The 20,582-nt window shown below is 36.8% G+C and overlaps 3 protein-coding genes and 1 long non-coding RNA gene across 9 annotated transcripts; 2 read left to right on the forward strand and 2 right to left on the reverse strand.

Moving 5' to 3' along the window:
• Nucleotides 1-50: 50 nt before the first annotated feature.
• LOC113707238 (VAN3-binding protein-like) lies at nt 51-2,505 on the reverse strand. The gene is made up of 6 exons (XM_027229466.2): nt 2,126-2,505; nt 1,519-1,900; nt 1,265-1,435; nt 871-920; nt 708-765; nt 51-553 (listed from the first exon to the last, which is right to left on the reverse strand). Exons 1-6 carry the CDS (start codon nt 2,387-2,389, stop codon nt 318-320), a joined length of 1,161 nt encoding a protein of 386 aa, XP_027085267.1. The 5' UTR covers nt 2,390-2,505; the 3' UTR covers nt 51-317.
• Nucleotides 2,506-5,587: 3,082 nt separating this feature from the next.
• On the reverse strand, nt 5,588-7,392 carry LOC113705484 (probable aquaporin TIP-type). The gene is made up of 3 exons (XM_072062473.1): nt 7,048-7,392; nt 6,637-6,887; nt 5,588-6,139 (listed from the first exon to the last, which is right to left on the reverse strand). Exons 1-3 carry the CDS (start codon nt 7,172-7,174, stop codon nt 5,762-5,764), a joined length of 756 nt encoding a protein of 251 aa, XP_071918574.1. The 5' UTR covers nt 7,175-7,392; the 3' UTR covers nt 5,588-5,761.
• A 913-nt stretch (nt 7,393-8,305) lies between these two features.
• Nucleotides 8,306-9,276, forward strand: LOC113706334 (uncharacterized). The gene is made up of 2 exons (XR_011820735.1): nt 8,306-8,489; nt 8,763-9,276. It is a non-coding gene; the product is annotated as an uncharacterized lncRNA (long non-coding RNA).
• A 1,220-nt stretch (nt 9,277-10,496) lies between these two features.
• LOC113706821 (uncharacterized) lies at nt 10,497-20,008 on the forward strand. Of its 6 annotated transcripts, none has more exons than XM_027228843.2 (12): nt 10,497-10,777; nt 12,222-12,297; nt 12,416-12,535; nt 13,456-13,572; nt 15,179-15,532; nt 15,730-15,786; nt 16,762-17,084; nt 17,572-17,671; nt 17,762-17,821; nt 18,522-18,608; nt 19,048-19,188; nt 19,465-20,008. In XM_027228843.2, exons 1-12 carry the CDS (start codon nt 10,707-10,709, stop codon nt 19,792-19,794), a joined length of 1,836 nt encoding a protein of 611 aa, XP_027084644.2. In that variant the 5' UTR covers nt 10,497-10,706; the 3' UTR covers nt 19,795-20,008. The 6 variants fall into 6 exon arrangements, with proteins under 6 accessions (XP_027084644.2, XP_027084645.2, XP_071919893.1 ...); XM_027228844.2 differs by having other exon boundaries at nt 12,428-12,535; XM_027228842.2 differs by lacking the exon at nt 10,497-10,777 and adding an exon at nt 10,851-11,251 and having other exon boundaries at nt 12,428-12,535.
• The last annotated feature ends 574 nt before the right edge of the window (nt 20,009-20,582 follow it).

The following is a 20,582-nucleotide window of genomic DNA, read 5'->3' on the forward strand; positions in this document are numbered from 1 at the left end:
GCTCCTTTCATTAGAAACTATAGAGAAAGAGAAGCACAAGAACTCGCACAGGAAGAAAAATTGGGTATTACAACCGTGGGCTCATCATATGTTATCAACAAATGAACATGAATCTTTGTACAGATAAGACTTGCTCTTTTATGTTGCTGGATGATACAGATATCAGAGCTAGCAAACAACAAAACTTCACATGAAAACAACTGCTTTTATCTAATTTATCATTGTGAACCCTAGCCCAAATACATATACATACTCTACTCTCTGTTTATCAAGAAAACTTCACGTATGAAACTGAGAAATTATTGGCAAACAAGCAATCAAATGCTCTTGTTAATGCGTAAAACCCTCATAGAATGCTCAGCATCTTCCATGAAACTGGTTCGATGCAGTAGATCTTGAATTCCATCCACCCATTTTTGTTTGTGGATTTTGTTCTTGCACTTGAATTCAAGAAGACCCTGTGCAGTTTTGACTCCAAAATAGACTTCTGTGTTTTCCCTTTCTTTCTTGAACGGCCAAGTTGCGGTCTCATCACAAACCTCATAAACAAGACCTGCAGGTGCCACTGAAACACGTTAGATACAACCATGGAACTGTTTCTCCTGAATCAGTGAGTAGACTTGGTATGGCAGAATGATGGAAACACAACTATTTGTTTGATTCACAAATATAATGCAAATTTGTACTTGAACATGTTAAAAGCTCACATTTGTTCTTTTTGGAAAAGGCTCCAGCCACATGTTTGCTCTTTTGTTTCAGTATCACCTGCCATCAGATTCATTAAGTTAGCAATGTAAGCCTTTCCAGATAATTAAGCATTTCAAAGGGTAATATTCATGTTAGTTCATATGTTGGTTGTGTTTTCTATACCTGGGATTTCTGGTTGATGTAGACAGAAACGTGTTTCCACTTCAGCTCACCTGAGAAGTCCAATCAAATATTATTACAATCATTATTCTGATAAAGAAGCTGCTTCTCATCAATCCTATTAAAAAAAAAGGTTCAAAAAATGAAGCGATGTGTTCTAAGATTTTGAAATTCATCTTTTCGAATCCATGAAACTGTAAATTGGGATTTAATTGCCAAACATTCTGAGTCTGCATTTTCTTCCTGCTATCGTAAAAATTGAAATCTGAATTTCCCTCATAGTCAAGCAAAGATGCAAACATTCCCGACCAGATTACTTCCACAGTTCAGCAATTTCTTGCTGAATTTTGTTGCTTGACACACTATGTCTTCTATGCGGACAAGAGAACGCAGTTACCTTTTCGCGTGTGTTGCAGCAAGTCACCTACAAGGGGAGCATCTTCCATTTCACTACGAAAACCAGCAAAAGACTGAGTTTCTGCCATGCTCTTGTCACAAGGAGTTATAGATGCATTCCTCTTTGATTCTTTTGGCAATCTTGCTTTCAAAGCTGCTTCTCCGCGTAGTGCTTTTCAATAACAAAGAAATCAATGAGAACTTCTGAAATCCACTGTTCAAAGTAAATGGAAAACCAGTTGAATGGATATGTACCTGTTGCAGCCGCAGCTGTGAGAGTTACTAGATCGCTGGCACTGCGAACATCCACAGCTGATCTGACAATGGAGGCTACACGATCGTGCTCAGTCCCCGCTGATTCAGCCAATTCAATGCAATGGGATGCCAGAAGTTCTGTAGCTGAGGCCAAAGCTGTGCTCATTTTAGAGCTTGAACCTTTTCTGTTTTCTGCTGCGGCCACAGACGCCAATGCTGCAGCTAGACCTGCAACAGAGAGGGCAGCATGCATATGTGCATTCTCCACTCGTGCCTTGTCTTTCTTCTTCACTGTACTATGACTAGATTCCTTATGATGAAACCACCTTCCAATTGCCCCTGATCTTCGACCTTGAACAGGCAGATTTATGACCTTCCCTGGCTACAAGAAAATCCAAAGCGTTCAGTACCAAATCTGGCAGCGAGTCATATTTTTGCCATTTCTAATGGTATGCTGTTGCTAAGATATCTTGATGAGTTAATAATCCTAATTAATCTGGATTTATAGCCCCTTTGACAACTGACAAAGTAAATAAAAAAATGATCACCAGAATGGGAAGAAAAGTATATCAGGGCTTGAAAGACTGAAAAGAGTTGTGTAACTTACAAACTGATTTCCAATGACCATTTCTGGGATTGCATTCAGCTTCTTGTCAGATGCGGAGTCTCTCTCTTTCTGAGCAAGAGCTTTCGAGATTTCTGTAGCAGAGAGACTCCAAGATCTTGACAAGAATTCCATTGGCTCCCTCGGTGTTTCTGGCTGAGGTACTGATGGTATAGTTGATTCTGCTCTCACCTCTTCATCTTCTTCTACATTGTGAAGCCAATTCCTTGAATTCTTCTTCCATCCTAAAAAGCGACTACCCTCCATTTGCACTCACTTTCACTCTACTGGACTATGCTTACAACTTCCTCTATAGCACTACTTCTATGCTTTAGCAGAAGAAGCACGATAAGCTACTCTGCAGCATGCTCAGTCAAGTTCACTTGTATATATAGTAGAGACAGACTAGCACCAAAGTGGCATAGTGGCCACCACCATCCTTTGCTAGCAGTCTCGTGCTTGGAGTTGGAACCCCTAGGAGTTCCAGGTTTGGTCTCAGTACATTAAAAAATATTATACATATATACATACATAATATAGTATATGAGTAGGATTAAGCATAAACATGAAAACAACTCGTCATACTTTGCTGGACACCTAATCAAAACGCTACAAAAATTCTGAAAAATAACAATCCAAACGGGTTTAAATCTAATCAAATTCTGTCTGGTCAACATTTGTTCACGTCACTTAATATTTGGCAATTTAACTTATGTACGTTCACAAAAAATTGTGAATTAGATTATTTGACATAGTTAATTCTCGTTGTGCCAAAATCATATTCGTACAACACAATAAATGCTTTATACGTAAAAGATATTAGTATCTTTTTTAATTCAATATTCTAGAGAAATACGATGCTGAATTAATGAACACGTATTCCAAAATTTACGTAACTCTATATTCTTTCTTTGGGCAAAGACACTAAACAAATGTTAATTTGACCAAACATAAGAAAACATCGTCCTGGTAAGATGGGGAATGTGTTTCGCAACGCCCATGCAGCTCTGCATATACAAAGCAAATAGGGTTGGCCTATGAATACAGACATGCACAAGTAGCCGATGTGTACGAGGAGGAGCATATAATAATTATGCTAAAGGACCAAATCTATTGCGGGTTTAAGACTAAAACTTTCGGTGGCCGGCATTAGATTAGTTTTAAAATTATTGCAGGACCAGGCACAGCCGTTCTTGAACCTTGGACTAAAGGGATTAACATTTACTAACAGAGGGTAAGGACGAAGGGATTAGTGGGCGAGCAAATTGAGAAGTTGCCGAGTTCACAGCCATAGGAGCCCCACGTGCACTAGGCAAATTTTTTACAGCAATTATTTGCACTGTCTGCTTTAGTCCAAGGCTCCAACTCCAAGCTATCTGGGATTCCCTTGTTTGAGAATTCTAACGCGTTCTAACATTTCTTGATACTTTAGAAAAGTTGGATTCTTACCTTTCTTCTGTAACTATATGCATGCTTTTAACAGGGCTTTCAAATACAATTTGAACCTATAGCACATTGCAATCAATCCCTTAATATTGTGTGTGTGTGTTGGGAGGAGGGGGGAAGGGAGTTGTTTCATGAACCATGGATTTCATTCCAGCGAACATATACATCAAAACCCTTGTTTCGATTGCGTTGAAGTTGCCAAAGTTTCTGTTGCAAAAACACCTAGCTACGTTGGTTAACCTTTATCACATGGCCTAGCTAAAGTTGCTATACCAAAATTTCTTGTTCTACATGATTTTAGTGCCTTAGATATAAAGAAGAGAAGAAGAAGACAAAAGGCCATTTATGGATGTGTATATTTGTACTTCTATGGCTTTTCAGAGGCGGAATGGTAGGAGCGGATGGGAAGGGGCATACCCTGATATCAATTTGCCAAATGTCAATATTACCTTTTTCTTGTTGCTTGGTAAAGTCTCATCTCAAAGATGCTTTTGCCTTTAGCAATTGCTTTTTCACGACTATAGTACTAGTAAATACAATCTGATAAGCCCCAAAGGTCAAGTTGGTAATAATTTCGCTTGCTTAAATTTGCCTTTTGAAATTACCAGCCTTTCCTATGATTAAAGTGATACATTTTAACATAAAGTGCTCAAAACTGACGTACAAAGCAAACATCAGGTGAATATAAATTCCACCTTTTTTAATCTCTTCTTTTCATGAAAATTGCTCCGCTTTTGGCTCAACAAGACTTCTCAATCCGAATGCTGTAGTAATAGTCCATTCATCTCTTCCTCATGTGAGCTGCAATGACATCTTGACTATTCTCTGATCAGTTGCATGCCTATCTCCAACAACAGTCTCCCTTTTTAGCAGTCAATAATGTGTTTTCTCTACTTTAAGAAAACTAGGTGCACAAAAGTTGCTTCAGTTCTTGTCAGTGTGGAGTTCGTGCATTTTGTCTATTTAACAACAGGATAAAGTGATTGCAGTGGTGATGATACTGACAGAGTGACAGCAGTGCGTTCCATCTCCCACAGATTCAATTCAAAGCAGTGCCTTTTGATGGAAGCCCTTTTAAGCCAAAGATGGATTGCACAACTTTGCATTACTTTCAAGAATCATTTAACAGTTAAGCAACAGTGTACTTGCGTGATAAGCATCCTTCCTATTGTGTTTATAGATGTGGATTTGAACATCATCCAAGAATCATGTTACAAGCACGAGGAGAGAAGGGGAGAGCAAGAGAGAAGTACTGCAAGAAATGAACTGGATCTTGTAGAGCACCTAATTTTTTAGGCGGCAGAAAGTAACATATAATTGTAGTGATCATAGCAATAGTAGTATTACATAATTTTGATGGCTAGAGTACACGTGTGGAACCAGTAGAAATGATGTGACTTACAGGAATGGATTCGCTTCCGTGTTTGGATTGCTGTTTTTTATATAGGGTTTCACGTAAATTAAATCGTTACAATGACAAAACAATTTCACATATCGACTTAAACAAAGGATTGAATTAACAATACAGATGCTCTTCATCTTTGCCATCAACTATTGGACGTTGTCTATGGTTACATTCATTCCCAAGTGTTCTTATCCATCACATCTGTTGATAAAAAAGATATTGATCTATACGAAGCTTATTCCTATCAATCTTTATACCGATTTGGACGGATACCCAAACCTCCACTATTGAGAAGCCTTTTCTGCTTGCTTGGACATGTGTCATCCAGTTATTGATGCAGGGCAAGACCTCCACAAGAAACAATTAGCAATTGAAAAAAGGAGAGAAGATAAGATTTAGGAGACAGATAACACTAATAATCGTGTCAAAGTTCCTACTTTGTTATCCCAAAGACAAATTAATCTTCTATCCAAATTTAACCACAATTTCAACCATTGTAAAGAATTGGGCTAGTAATACCCTTCCCAAAACATAAAAGAAAAAAAAAGGTTCCATTTTATTTCACTGCCTTCTCTAATTCCTCAATGTATATTAAAAAATGAGAGCGAAAGAGATAGAGAGGAACGCTACTGCAATTTGACATAATTTTGCACTTTAAACATCTTTTTTTTTTTTAATTTGAGAAGGAAAAAACCACAAAGGTTTCTTAAAGAAAGAAAGTGAAAAAAATTTACAAGCTCAACGACACAAAATACAAAAAAGCCCATATTAAAAACGAGATAGGCCGGTCAGGCCGTGTATTCTTGGGTGGCCGGGAGTGCCTGATAATAACTAATGAAGACATCGCCATATATTAGCCCAGCCAATGCTCCACCAATAAGTGGGCCGATCCAATAGATCCAGTTATCCTCGAAGTTTCCACTAACAACGGCTGGGCCAAATGATCTTGCTGGGTTCATAGATCCACCACTGAATGGGCCAGCGGCTAAAATGTTAGCTCCAACAATGAACCCAATTGCAATTGGTGCAATTATTCCAAGGGACCCTTTCTTGGGGTCGGCTGCCGTGGCATAGACAGTGTACACAAGACCAAACGTAGTGACTATTTCCATCACCAAGGCTTCAAATCCATTCATTCCTGAGGCAACGTTATGTGTAGGAATTGCCTGCCAAAAAAAAAATTGTGCACAATATTCATTCCCTTTCTTGAGTTTTATGTTAATTATTATGCAATAAATTTCCAATATGATTAGGTTTTCTAAGTTTTCCTTTCCGATCAGAAGTTTATTAAATTTAGTGGATGGTTAGGCTTTCAAATCCCATGATAGATTGAGTTTTTTCTTTCACTATTTGTGGGTTTGGGAATTGAGTTGTGATTTCCATCATTTGCAGGTTTGTTTGTATTATTCCTACCATTGTCATCACTTGTGATCTTGTAAAATAAATTAAGTTTTTTTGCCTCAACAATAATATCATTATAGCCTAATCTATCATATTCTACAGGAAAGTGGAGTCTAAAGAAACTGTATCAGAGGTTAACAAGTAAAAAAAAAAAAAACCCTTCTTAGCGACCATTGAGCTAAAGCTCGGTAGTTTGTAAAAATAAAATAATCAAGACAAGTGTTTCTCACAAATTAATGATTCTGAGGTACATGGAACGTACCAAGCCATTAGTAACAAATTTGAGGAGGGCGCAGGCAACAATGGAACCAAGCAATTGGGCAATCCAGTAGAAGAGGCCAGTTAGAATAGTTATGTTTCCTCCAATTGCCAATCCAAAGGTCACTGCCGGATTCAAGTGGCCACCAGAAATGTTGGCCGCAACGGCCACCCCCACGAACAACCCCAATCCATGAGCCACGGCCACTGCCACTAGACCAGCTGGGTCTAGAGCTGCATCCGATGTGAGCTTATCTACAAGCACAAAACAAGGAATTTTTGGTGCACATAATTATTAATAGTAATAAAAAAAAAAAACAATGGAATAGATGTGTATAATTGCTAATGAATCTCAATTCTTGCTGTGTTGTGGGCAAGATTCGATACAATTACTACAGAGAAATGGAATACTTACTGTAGGCTATTGCTGATCCAACACCAGCAAAAACGAAGAGAAGAGTGGCAATAAACTCAGCTAAATAACACTTTAATGAACCAACACTAAAAGAGTCACCAAAGCTACCAAAAACTATCTTCACCATTGTTTCCGATCACCTGAGAAAGGCAAGCAAATTACTAGCCAAAAAAAAGCTCAAAATCCCAGAAAGATTGACTCACTAAAACTTGTTGGCTTATGAAGTTCCACAATGATCTTCTTTATATAGTGCATGGAATTGTAAGCCAAAACTGGCATTTCCAATATTAATCACCGACCATGGGGCCTAAGAGAGGGAGCTGAGGCACCTAATTGGTGCCGCCCCACCGGCCTGAGTTCAGAATATTGAACATTATGTACATGGCGACGACTGAGTAATTAGAATTAAGGGAATTGCTGCTCAATATCACTTTTTAGCATATAATTAATGAGTGGATTTAATGAAGTAATCAACTCCACCAAAATAATGATTGATGGCCTATTTCATGATAAGTTTTAGTAACACGTATACCTAAACCCACATAAGCCGGGCGCCTTATAATAATTCTGATGATAGTGGTGATTATGTTAGTGTAAGCAGAAGGATAATGCAAAATAATATGGGGACCTTTTCTTTTTCTTTTTGAGGAAGTTCTTGAGTCATAAGCTGATCACATTTTTTATTCCAGGTTTACTATGGTAATTTATTTAGATAACCTAGTAAAATACGAGCTAATGATAGTTATGGCTTCACTTATTATATCATAAAGAAGCATTATACTTGTAGCCAGTTAGATGTTCTTATAGATTACCCAACTGGAATAGTTGGCATTTGCATGCAAAATACTTTCTTTGAGGAGCTCTTTAATTTGATCCTTTTGGTTAATGCTAGTATGTGTGATCAAGTGTGTTGCAGATAAAAGGAGTATTTCAAAAGATTTTAACCCATATTGGAAAAGCAAAGGAAATTCTTATCATTTTATAATGCTTAGTCTTTTATTGAATTTGTATTAGATTGATAACTAGTGCGAATTCGTGTGCATGAGAGAAAAAAGTTGAGTTGGACCGATTCAATACAAACTGATGGCTTTGCACCCCTACTCGTGTGAGTATTGAACCGGCATATTAACGTGAGTTAACACGATCTAATTTTCGCAGTGATTAGCAGCACAAACTAATGAGTTATCACAGGTGGCACGACAGCAAATATAACAAGAATGTGCAGCCTCTAAAACTATGTACGTACTTAATCAACAAATTCTTGAGGTGTGGTCTTATACTTGGCTACTTCTCTTACAGTGGCTAGAGACTCTTCTTTCAACTGCTAGAAGAAAAAAGAGCTGCAGAAGAAAAACATCATATCAATTCAAGATATGGTCTTCGAGATTCTGGACCTCTTGTTTGGTTTGCCCTTTGCACGGGAGCCTTTTTCTGATCCCATGGTAATTTCTTGCATCTGTCGATTTATTTTCCTTCGTCTCTGCAGTCCGATCATCTTCGAATTTTGTTCTGCTCTAGAAGTATTTTCTCAGGAAGATCTAGATATACTATCACTGACCATTAATGCAATTGTTTTGTCTGGTCTTAGAGCTTCTGTTCACAGGAAAGAGTTCTGAAAGTCATGACTAGACTTTTGATTTTGCCCAAAACATTTACTTCTGCTTCCCGACTTGGTATTTATCTTCTTATTCGTATCTTTTCCCCCTTCTGTCTAGCTGGGAGTCTCTACACCATCGAACATTAGAGACGAATTGGAATCCGCCAAAAGAGACTTCCTTCAAGCTAATATTGTCGTGAAGTCGAAGAAAGCGTTTTTACCAAAAGTGCTTAAAAGATACACGAAAGAAGCATCGATTTCAGCAGATGATCTTCTTGATTGGATTGCTGAAAGTGCAGGCAAGAAGGCTCACGATTCAATGAAGAAATGCATTGAGAGTGCAAATACCAAAAAAGCTTCTCGGATTATTGAATGGTTGCCTTACAATTCAAGGTTCCGATATGTGTTTGCCAAGGATCTACTAGAGAAGCCTTGGTGGGTATTGAAGTCTAAACGAAATCTGGTGGAGGCTGGCTATAGATATAATCAAAATTGGATGTTCATTCTTTATATTTAGTTGTCATCTTTCCCAATGTTAATTACTTGTCTGATCTTGTTGAAAAATTAGATGTTCATTAATCATGTACTACATTTCTGCTTTGGAAAAAGTAAAAAGGAAAAGTCATTGGAAAGGAGATTTCTATCCAAAAAATTTTTACGTTTTTTTTATGAACACATTTTTCAATCACCTTATTATCTCATATATATTACATCATTACAGTATATTTTATACAAAAATTCCAAAAAATTACAAACCAAACACATCCTTAACTGCCCTGCCAAGAGCTGCTCTATCCTGAAATACTGCTGTGCATGTCAAATGGCCCAAAGTCATGTCACTTCAGATTAAGGTGTCATTCTGCGTTTTGGGCAGGCCTGTCAATCGGGCCTAATGAGCTGAGTTTTGATGAGTTCAAGTTTAGCTCATTTAATTTGAAACATTTTCGGGTTTCGGATTATGAGTTTCGGGTTCGTAAATGTGAAACTCATACTCAACTCACATAATATTCGGATTGTGAGCCTTAATCGGGCTTAACCCAAACTCACTTATTACTCCTTAATTTTCTTAATATAATTACTATAACTATTAAGTTGTAATTACTAAAACTAATTTAATATTTACAAGACTATAATATTAAAACTAAAGATGAACAAATAATAGTTCTTAAAAAGTATATAAACCAAAATTTTTTTCAACAATATTTATATTTAATCTGTTTAAAATGCATGAAAAATAGTAATAAAACATGCGATCATAAGCCAATACATCTTTAAAAGTTGAAACTTTTTTTATAATTTTGTGATTTAAATCCAAATATGTTTGATGATTTTTGTGTTTGTAGACAAAAAAAAAATCAACCAATAATATGCCAATACAAAAATTTACTCAACCAATAAGAAAAATTAGAGATTTAGTTATGCATTACTAATATTGGCTCTCAAGAAAGCTCATGAAAGAGTCTTTAGATGTATTTTTGTAATTAGTAATTTATATATATATTTAGTATTTAGTAAAAATATATTTGGATATATAATTATACATAATATCAAAATATAAATATTATATATATAGGTAATTAAAGGGCCGGGACTATATCGGGTTTGAACCTAATAAAGCCCAAGCTCGGCTCACATTTAATTCGGGCCTATTTTTTAGGCTCAAACTCAACCCGACTCACTAAATGATCGGACTCATCGGCTTTTTGTTGGGCCGAATGAGCCAAGCTCGGGTTGGCCCAGCCCCATTGACAGTCCTAGTTTTGGGCCGTATCTTTGGCAACGTTGCTCCAAACCCTCCGTCCACAGCCCGCCTTGCAATCTACTACGACTACTAGTGTGATACCTGGGTCGAATCCAATGCATCGCGGCACAAATCCTGCCCGTTAAGTTAAATAACTGTTCATCAGAAGGATTCAGCTTTTCAAAAGGTTTACCCTCCATTCCAATTCCATACGGACAACACTGACAACTGATTACACACTGTTACTGTGTGAAAAGAGAGTGAGAGAATGAGGCATTTGGCACTGCACCCCACACCAGCTATAATAAATCGCCCCATTCAATGCTCTCAACGACACAAAGCGATGGAATTGAATTCATCTTAGCTAACTTTGGCCCCATGCATTTGAGCAGGTTACTATTGCATGCCAAGTATTCGCTTTTTTCACTCAATTATGACATGTTTTCTTGTTTTTCTGTTTTCGTTGCAGGCTTGTTTAAAAATCTTGCAACTACATTCCATTTCTGCCTGAAACGTGCAAAACCCATTAAAGAATGGATCGTCTTCTTTTTTCTATCACTCATTAATTGGTTCTTTGAAAAAAACAAATTTTTTTGCGGTGTCAGGTTTCATTTATTTCTCTTGTTTGCTTTATAGCACTTGTTTTAAAATGACCCAATTAAGATTGGGTCCTTGGGGGTAGGAGGAGTATGTTGATGAAGAATGTGAGAGAGCTTTGAATGTTGGGTTGGGTTTCAAAGAAAGTGGAGAATAATGACTAGTTTAATTGTAGATGAAGGTGGGAAACAAACTGCTGCTGTTGGGAGACAAAATGGAGATTCTGTGGCGCATACACATACTTATGCTCAACATAGGCGTTCTAGGAGGTTCATTTCTTGTCCGTTATATCTAATAAAATGTTTGGGTAGGACTTGTATGTTAGTTTATGCTGAATTATTCAAAGATTTAGGTCAAATAAATTTGTCGCTGTACTCACCTCATTTTTTTTTTTTTTTGCATACTTTTGGGGTTTTCGTTTTCTTTTCTTTTTTCTCCCTGTATAGTGATGGGTGAAAAGCTGAGAAATTTGGTTTCAGTAATCTCAGATTTTGTCATTCTGGGAGGAGTTGAATGTTTGTTCTTTCTGCGCAGTTTACCTTTTAAAAACGCACTAGCTTGTGTTGAAATCAAATTTTGTTTGTTCCTCTCTATCTCTCTCTCTCACTCACTGTTTTTTCTTTTTTTTGTTTGGGGGGAGGGGGACCTGAGGTGCAAGTTACAAATCGTGCTTTTTCTTTTTTGTTTAGATTAAGTTCACAACTTGGTTGTTCTCTCCATAATATTAGATTAAACTCATTCTTTAGGTGAAATAATTCGTAGGAGTCAGGATGAATAGGTATCCGCGTAAAAGAAATTTTGGCAAACAAAATGCTAGGTCACTGGACTCACGAAATTATTTTGATGTCTTCCCCTGGGTAATGGTATAATTAATGAATGATTCCCCATATGTCAAATAGAAAAGTGTTCACTCAGTAATTGGATTTCTGGATGTCATTGTCTTTGTTATTTAATTTCTTTTCTCTTCTGAATTTGTACTAGTTTAGCTGTTGTCCCTTGGATTCGAAGTTCCATGACTTAATCCAAAAAGAATGAAAGCATAAAGTGAAGCTGCATTTCAGGATACACTTTCTGGTGGAAAGTACTAAAGTTTAACATGTTGGATGAGCCTCATTCGGTTTAAGCTAGTTTGTTATGTTTTGGCCTTTGAAGTTTCAATTTCCGTATTGGAAACCCCAATTAAAGATTTTTCTGGTAGTAAGTCAAGTGACTTAAGTGCTTTTGCTCTTGCTTTTGCAGTGCTTCTGACAGGAATTTGACTGTTAGACCAGAGAGTAATCTGCATTCTCTCCAGCAAGACATTAAAGAATCACCTGTAAGAAATTGTTATGCAATCATTAACTGCCACTTTAAGCATACATGAGATGGCAGCAAGTTCAGTTTTGTATGTTAAGATGAAAATTTTTCACAGTTCATCTTGACAAATTGAACAGTGGAATCAACAGGAATTACCCCCTTTAACGCGGAGTTGCAGGGCAAGTCCACTTCAGGCGCACTCGGTTAGAGTCAACAAAGATGCTGTTTCAAATCATAGAGCATCCCTGGAAAAAGATGTAAGAGTGGAAATTGATTTTGTTTTTCTACTTGAGATGAAGGACAGATTAGTCTGCTATATCTGTTCTATGTTTTCATGCTTTCACAAACAGTAAGCCCTTTCACAAACATAGAGTCAAGTGGCTTAGTGGAATTATATGATTTCTGTTGCTCATAGTTCCGTTGTACTCCATCAATTAGTCTCTCCTTTTGTAGCTTATACAGTTTCAAGCATTCTTATGATTCTTTTCCACATCCAGTAAGATCCCCTTTAGTTAACAAAGACTCACGGATTAGAAGTGCTTTATGTGTGTGCGTCTATGTTAGATCACTGCGTGTAAAGAACATACACCATAACAGGTGTAATCATGGAAGATAGTTTAAACTTTAATCTTGGAGCTCCTCCCTTGGTTTTGCAACCTTTAGATCATAAACTCATTACGAATCATATAGTCTTTGAAGACTACTGTAAAACATATATAAAAAAAATTATCATGGTTCCATGAAGGAATGTGAATGAAGCATCAGGGTGACATATGAACACAAAATAGTAATTTTTGCATGAGAATCAAAGAATGAAAAAAAGAAACTTTTTTTTGTACGAAATTGATTGCTCTGCTAGAGTTTTTTTTTTTTGTAGGAAATTTTTTTGATACAAGGACCCGTATGAATTTGCTTTTCCGTACAAGCCTAATCCCATCCACACCAAAAGATAAAAGGAAGAAAGAAAACAGTAAAATCAGCCTTCTGCAGGTTTTGGAAAAAGGCCTTTTTCATTGAAATTACTTAAATACTGAATATTCACCAGGATTCATCGCTTGCCCCCTGTGTAAAAGTCATACATTAAGAATGTCTTTATATACATACAACGTTTGCCTATCGATACATAATAACTATTTTGTCTCTTTGGATTTTGATAAATGTTAAATCACTTCTGCAGATTGAGCAATTACAATTCCGTTTGCAGCAAGAGAGATCTATGCGTATGGTACTTGAGAAAGCTATGGGTCGAGCTTCCAGCACATTATCTCCTGGACATCGTCATTTTGCTGCTCAAGTAAGCACTAATACTCTGTCTTTTATTTGTGTTTAGATTACATTTGTTGTAATAGAATCAGATACAAATTCGCCACAAGCATTTGCAACAGAAAATGATATCTAACTATGGATAAAGCTTCCTGCATCTAGATGCTATTAACATTTTAGTTTGCTTTGGGTTCATGAATCTGGTTTGCAAATATGAATCTTGTTTGCAACTTAACATACTATGTTACTAGGTGGCCATATTTCCAAGAATTCAATATCTATCATGTGTGTTAGTGTAACAGATGGCTAAGTAGTTAACTGAACCACCTCTAGCCTTACTTCTGTTCTTTTATCTTATGGGGCATAGTGGGTATGAAAGCTTCTCCATACTGAACAACCAACTGCAGTGACAGTATGCTATTTTTATTGGGCATGAAAGCTTCTCCATAATAACATGCAATCTTTAGAACTTGTTTCATTCTAGATCAAAGGTGAAGTATAGGTCATGAACATCGTCAGTGGATCTGACAGATGACCTTTTCATTTCTTGTGAAATGTACAGCTAAGTGGCTCAGATGACGAGAAAAGATGTATAGAACTCCCTAGCTGTGCCTCAGTGTCATAGCAGCAACTTTAAAGACTTTCTCATTATTATTTTTTATGACTTCAAAATATCTATCATGGCTGTTACCCTTGAGTTCTCTTCTTTGAAGGTAAAAAAAAAACTTATGTAATTTGCATATACGTAAAAAAATTTAGAATGTCTATCTATGTCTTTATTATCAAAACTCAAGTTATATTCTTGGCCTGTTGTGGAACTTACAACTGTTTTGGCAGACGGTTAGTGGGTTTTCCAACTAGGAACTGTGTTAATGAAATGTTCAATTGCTTATTGGAAGTGGTGATATAAATAATCATGTGCCAGAAACATGTTGTTCTGACTTTGGAACTTTTGAAACTTTCATATGAACCTATAAGCAGCAAAGTTTACTTTGGAACTTATCCAAAAGGGAATATCTGAAGGATCTCTAGCATTTATTAACCTTGTTACAATTCTTCTCTTGTTGATTTTATGATCTGTTTTAATGAATCAGCCCCTTTTTAGCTGTTAAGCCTTTATCTTTGAAGTCCTAACCAACGCCAACGAAGCACGCAACCTTTTCACCAGCAAACTAAACACCAAATCCCACAGTTACTCAATCATACCCAGTTGGTAATATTTGGGGGATTTCGGGCATTGGAAACCTCTTGCCTGATTAGAAGTCTCAAGTTACATGGTTGTAGTGCTTGTTTTAAGTTCAGAACCATTATCTCAAGTCCTAATAGTTGAAAAGCCTGTCGCTTTAATGCTTTCACCATATGAGTCTATAGATTTAATTGCTTCTTTACATCAAATGTTGACATGGACCCAAAAGAAGTGGTAGAGAATAGCTGAAAGTACTTGGAAAATTTAAATGCTGGATACCTTCATGTAAATGAATGTTTGAATTTGGAATATTGATGGTTAAATCTTACTTTTAGCTTCCAGTTTACTGCCATTGAATGGTTCCAAAACTTTATTTAATCAAATCTTAGTTTTAGCTTCCAGTTTACTGTCTTTATAGGAAATAATGAGCACTACTCTTTAATTATTTTAGACAAAGGAGTTGTTGGCAGAGATTGAGTTACTTGAAGAGGAGGTTGCAAATCGTGAGCAGCATGTTCTCTCTCTCTACAGGAGCATCTTTGAGCAATGCATTAGTAGGTCATCCTCTGAGCAGAGCTCAGTCATGACTTCTCCTGCACATGCAAAGAATGAGACAAGAAAGCACCCAAGTGTTATCTCAAGCGCTTTTTGTTCTTCAAAGTTCCCTTTACGGACTTTCCAAACCCTTGCTTCAATAAATGACTCGGGAAAAAGGGACCTGCTGCAGTATAAGACTAGACATGCTTCACTGTTTAGTGGTAAAGCCAACATCCACTTTGAGAAGAGTTGTACAGAAAATGCGAAGGTAGGATATTATTTACTATGGGAGCTTTGAAAGGTAGAAGATCATATGTTGCTTTCAAAATGGTCCTGGGATTAATTAAATTCCTTTTCTTAAACTATGCAATTCGTCATAGGTGATTTTCTATCCCCAAATGTCATTTGCTGTTACAAATCATATTTGGCTCCTAATCTCCTGTCTCCACATCACTCCTTTTACAGTCCTCTCTACTAGTATTGGGTGTGAAGCATAAGGTACTACGCGTTGCTGTTCACAAGGTTGGTGAATGTGCTGATAAATATCCTCCATCAAAAAGCTTGGCATTAGCCCATGATCCTTCTTTTCATTCCTTCAGCTGTCTATGGCACCAGTTTTTCTTCCCTCCCCCCCCCCGGGACCCCCCAAAAAATTTCACAGTGCTAATGAAGAGGAGATACAAAGCCTTGTACCTATCTCTTCTGGCCATGTGTGCTTCAGTGCATTCTCTAAGGTCCTATTAAGTGATATCTGTAGATGAGGTTATTAATTAGATATCTTTATTGATATTTAGGAATATATCCTGCCTGTTTATTGTTTTATTTCCCGGCTTTTTTCAGTTTTTCTTGACATTGTTTGCTACTCTCTGAATTTTTTATTCCATCATCCCCCATTGTCATCACATATTCTCTTCAAGAAAATGGATATTCGTATTTGTTTTTCAAAGCGATGGCTCCTATTGTGACTCGTAGTTTATGCTAGTTATTCAGTCACTGATTCTGAGGTTGGATGTTTCATATAATAGATGCTCTACCACATAATACGTTGCTGAACTTTATAAGAGCAAGTTTTTCTGTTAATTTTTTTCTCAAAAGATATTTGTCCATCAAGGAGCTTGGAGCATACTTAAAATGAGTAAACCTCATGATGCAATCTCTATAAGCAGGCAGTAAGATAACTAATGAGACACTAGAACGATTATTTTAGGAGTACAAGTCATTATTGATGGCCCCTGTCTTGATTATATATCTAACATCTTGTTATAGGGTAGTCATTGTTCCAGCAAATTGTATTCCATGGTTCTCTTTTATAAGGCATGAATGTCTTTCCTGTAATTATATACAAGAACAAGCCAAAGTGTATTTAGACATTACATCTTCGATTTTCTATTTATTTATTTAAGTTTCTAGTGAAACTAAATTTGATGTCGTGATAAAATAACCATATCTTGTGCCACTTTATTGATGGAAGTCCCATGTTGCTATAAATTGTGGCAGGTTCAGGAACAGTCACAAGCAATGAGGAGAACCTCTGTGATGCGAACTCTGAAAGATCATCTCAACCAGTGTCCAAGTAAGTTGGCAGAGGAAATGGTCAGGTGTATGGCTGCAGTCTACTGCTGGCTTCGAAGCACAGCATCTGTAGATTTGGAGCAAAATAGATCGCCTTTGTTATCGAGGTCTTCCACTAGTGTTGTACTTCCCAGGCGGGGCTCTGGGGATCCGAGAGACTGGCCTGGCAAATGCACACTCGAAATATCTAGTTTATCAACTGACAAGAATAACTTTTCCCATGCATCTTATGCCATCAACAATTACAGGTACTTTTCTATTGTAGTTTTCGTTTTGCAAAAGGATGAATAAGTTTAAATGAAACACGTGTTTTTGCCAAATTTTATATGCCGCTAGCAGTAGAAATTCAGAAGTTTTGTTTCAAAGTAAATTTGTAAGTGGCTGTAGCATTTAGTTTAGACTTGACCTCTTCTTTTCTTCTCCTATGACCACATATGCTCATTTATGTGAAGAGCTAGGTGTGGTTGATGAAATGTATCTGTTACTGAAAAGGTTGAAGCTTGCTCTTTCTTTTAAATTGCATCCTTCTTAATGAACTTCTTGCTGCTTGTTATGTACCACATATGCTCATTTATGTGAAGAGCTAGGTGTGGTTGATGAAATGTATCTGTTACTGAAAAGGTTGAAGCTTGCTCTTTCTTTTAAATTGCATCCTTCTTAATGAACTTCTTGCTGCTTGTTATGTACCACACAGTTCATGTGCATTTTAACGGTCAATTCCTTTCCCAATTTCAGACTTCTAGTGGAACAGCTGGAAAGGGTGAGCATCAATCAGATGGAGAGTGATGTCCAGACAGCCTTTTGGATAAATATATATAATTCCTTGATTATGCATGTAAATGCCTCAAGACTGGTGAATCTATTGTCTTGGTTTTCTTCTTGAGGATATTTCCATTAATTATTTTTTGTGTTTTCACCTATGAAGGCATATCTGGCATATGGAGTACCCCACAGCTCTCTCAGAAGGTTAGCTTTGTTTCACAAGGTAGCAAAAATTATGAGTATAGTGCTCAATTTTGTTTCATGACAAACCACCTGAAATTTTATTTTGGTTTTCTCTCTTTCTCGCAATGGCATTGGGGGATGAAAATTATAATATGTTGTACACCAAGATATTCCAACAATGAAATTAAGCTCCCTACCCAACTTTCAATGCAAATAAACTTGGTCTTTTGGAAGTATCAATCCAAGTAAGATGATCTCTAAAACTACGAAGTCGAAGATAAACAAAACATGTTTTACTTTATTACTATATCAAATGCTCAAATTTTGGCTTTTTATTTATGCTGATGGAATATTGCAGCAAATAAGCACTTGGACATTTGTAAAGAAAACATTGTTCTGAAAGAACATCTAGCAGCATAGAAACTGGTAGAACCATGAGAGAACACTCTAGTAAAAGTCTACCTGCAATTGAACAAACTATTTGGGTGATTTTAAACATGTGCACTTACATCTGTATTTTTACATTTTATTCTTTTTGCTTTTGAACATTTAAGTAGATTAGCACTGGAGATTTGCTTGTAAGATCATCTTAATGCAGGAACATCTTAAGTGATTGTGTTTGTTAGCATTCCACAACCAACCCAATATACAGAATATTTTTGTCCTTATTAAGACTTCTTGCTATTTTGCATGTTATTTCTTTTCCCGTAGATGACCCCGGATTTTCCTGTATAGTGCAGGCTGCTTATAATGTTGGTGGCCATGCTGTAAGTGCAGATGCAATTGAGCAGTCCATATTTTGCTTCCGTGTGCCTCGAACGGGAAAGGTATCATCTTAATCCCATCAGCCATTGTAAATATACAGTGCAACACCTAATGAGAATCTTTTGCCTCCATTCCTCCTTGTCTTCAAACTACACATGCCTTGCTCTATTTGTAGTTAGAAGCAAGTGGTAACATTGTTATCAGTTCCAGAAGACGATAACGAAAGATGAGTAAACATATTCATGTCACAATCATATCAAGTTTCTGGCATTCGAATTGTAGTAGCGTCAACCAAGGCAAAAATGTAAATATGGATAGAAGAACAGATCATTAGGAGGTTATAGATATTCATAGTATAATTATGTGGCTGATAAGCTCCTATAATTATTAAAAAGAGAAAAGAAAAAGAAAGAAAGAAAGAACTTGCTGTCTTCATTATTTACAAAATTGATAACTTCTTGAGATGTGGCCTCAAACTCAACTACTTTTGTCCTCTTACAGTGGCTAGAGACTCTTCTTTCAACCGCTATAAGGAAAAGAGCTGCAGAAGAAAGACATCATATCAGTTCAAAATTTGGTCTCCGAGATTCTGAACCTCTTGTTTGCTTTGCCCTTTGCACAGGAGCCTTTTCTGATCCCATGGTAATCTCTTTCATCTGTCAATTTGTTTAATTTGTTTTCCTCCTTCTCTATAGTATGAACATCTAATCATCTTCTAATTTTGTTCTGCTCTAAGAGTATTATCTTGGGAAGATATTATTGATGTACCGTCATTGACAGTTAAATGTAGAGGTTCTGATGACGGGAAAGGGTGAAAGTCATGATTAGACTTCTGATTTTGCTCAAAAGATTTACTTTTGCTTTCCAACTTGGAATTTATCTTCTTAGTATTCCCCCCCCCCCCTTTCTCCTGTCTAGCTGAGAGTCTTTACAGCAGCAAACATTAGAGATGAATTGGAATCCGCCAAAAGGGAGTTCCTTCAAGCTAATACTGTTGTGAAGAAGTCGAAGAAAGTGTTTTTACCAAAAGTGCTTGAAAGATACACGAAAGAAGCATCTATTCCGGCAGATGATCTTCTGAAGTGGATTGCTGAAAATGTAGACAAGAAGCTTAACGATTCAATAAAGAAATGTGTTGAGCGTACAAATACCAAAAAAGCTTCTCAGATTATTGAATGGTTGCCGTACAATTCAAGGTTCCGATACGTGTTTGCGAAGGATCTAACAGAGAAGCCGTGGTTGGTATAGAAGTCTAAGCGAAGACTTGGGGAGTCGATATCAAATTAAAATTGGATGTTCATTCTTTGCAATGTAGTCCTGAGCTTTTCCATTGTTAATTAGTTGTCTGATCTTACTAAAAGATTTGATATGTATCAAACTGATGTATATTAGCATGTACATACTTGTATTAGGTTAAGAATGTGCGATCGTAATGGAAGATTCTCCTTGAAATTTCCCAGCTGCTCTCATTCTTTTGTGCAACAAATGCACATGTGCACAGACTACTTTGAACAGGCAGTCATTGTGTTGCTAAATTTCATCCGTGCCCAGTTGCTGCAGCTCTAGGACCCATTTGCTTCGACTTGGACATGTATATGGTTAACCAGAAAATCTCGAGCGAGATGATGGCCACTGATTATTGGCCCTATCTGCATACTCTAGGAGTCTTCAAAGCATCTTGCTTCATCAGAATTCTTTTGTTACTTTAGCTCGTTATTTTTGCCCTCTTGATCCTTCCCTTCTTAAAGAAAAAAAAAATCCAGATGATTAGAAAAAGGTACTGATTGATCAACTGGAATAATTGATAAAAAAAAAACTTAATCAAACTATGCTGCTTCTAGCTGTATTTAAGTTCTATAGGTGCACTTTTGGTTGTATCTTGTGGGATTAACTTAGGCGTTGTTTATGAAAATTCTTGTCAAAAAAACTATGCTGTTTCTAGCCAAGAAACTGCTGCATTTCATTTTAGGTTCAGAAAAAGATTTGATTGATCAACTATGATAATTGAAAAGAGAGAGAGGGAGAAAAATGAGACG

This window comes from Coffea arabica, chromosome 8c (genome assembly GCF_036785885.1).
Source record: "Coffea arabica cultivar ET-39 chromosome 8c, Coffea Arabica ET-39 HiFi, whole genome shotgun sequence".
In the NCBI taxonomy this organism is placed as follows: Eukaryota; Viridiplantae; Streptophyta; class Magnoliopsida; order Gentianales; family Rubiaceae; genus Coffea; species Coffea arabica.

What these genes read in the sequence shown, in the direction of transcription:
- LOC113707238 (XM_027229466.2), bottom strand. Translation starts at nt 2,389, where the DNA reads ATGGAGGGTAGTCGCTTTTTAGGATGGAAGAAGAATTCAAGGAATTGG. An exon ending in ACATCAACCAGAAATCCCAG is followed by an intron (nt 766 to 870) that starts GTATAGAAAACA and finishes ATCTGATGGCAG; the next exon opens with GTGATACTGAAACAAAAGAG. An exon ending in CTTTTCCAAAAAGAACAAAT is followed by an intron (nt 554 to 707) that starts GTGAGCTTTTAA and finishes TGGCACCTGCAG; the next exon opens with GTCTTGTTTATGAGGTTTGT.
- LOC113705484 (XM_072062473.1), bottom strand. Translation starts at nt 7,174, where the DNA reads ATGGTGAAGATAGTTTTTGGTAGCTTTGGTGACTCTTTTAGTGTTGGT. An exon ending in TGGATCAGCAATAGCCTACA is followed by an intron (nt 6,888 to 7,047) that starts GTAAGTATTCCA and finishes TTGTGCTTGTAG; the next exon opens with ATAAGCTCACATCGGATGCA. An exon ending in AATTTGTTACTAATGGCTTG is followed by an intron (nt 6,140 to 6,636) that starts GTACGTTCCATG and finishes TTTTTTTGGCAG; the next exon opens with GCAATTCCTACACATAACGT.
- LOC113706821 (XM_027228841.2), top strand. Translation starts at nt 11,139, where the DNA reads ATGACTAGTTTAATTGTAGATGAAGGTGGGAAACAAACTGCTGCTGTT. An exon ending in GTTGTACAGAAAATGCGAAG is followed by an intron (nt 15,533 to 15,729) that starts GTAGGATATTAT and finishes CTCCTTTTACAG; the next exon opens with TCCTCTCTACTAGTATTGGG. An exon ending in TATGCCATCAACAATTACAG is followed by an intron (nt 17,085 to 17,571) that starts GTACTTTTCTAT and finishes TCCCAATTTCAG; the next exon opens with ACTTCTAGTGGAACAGCTGG.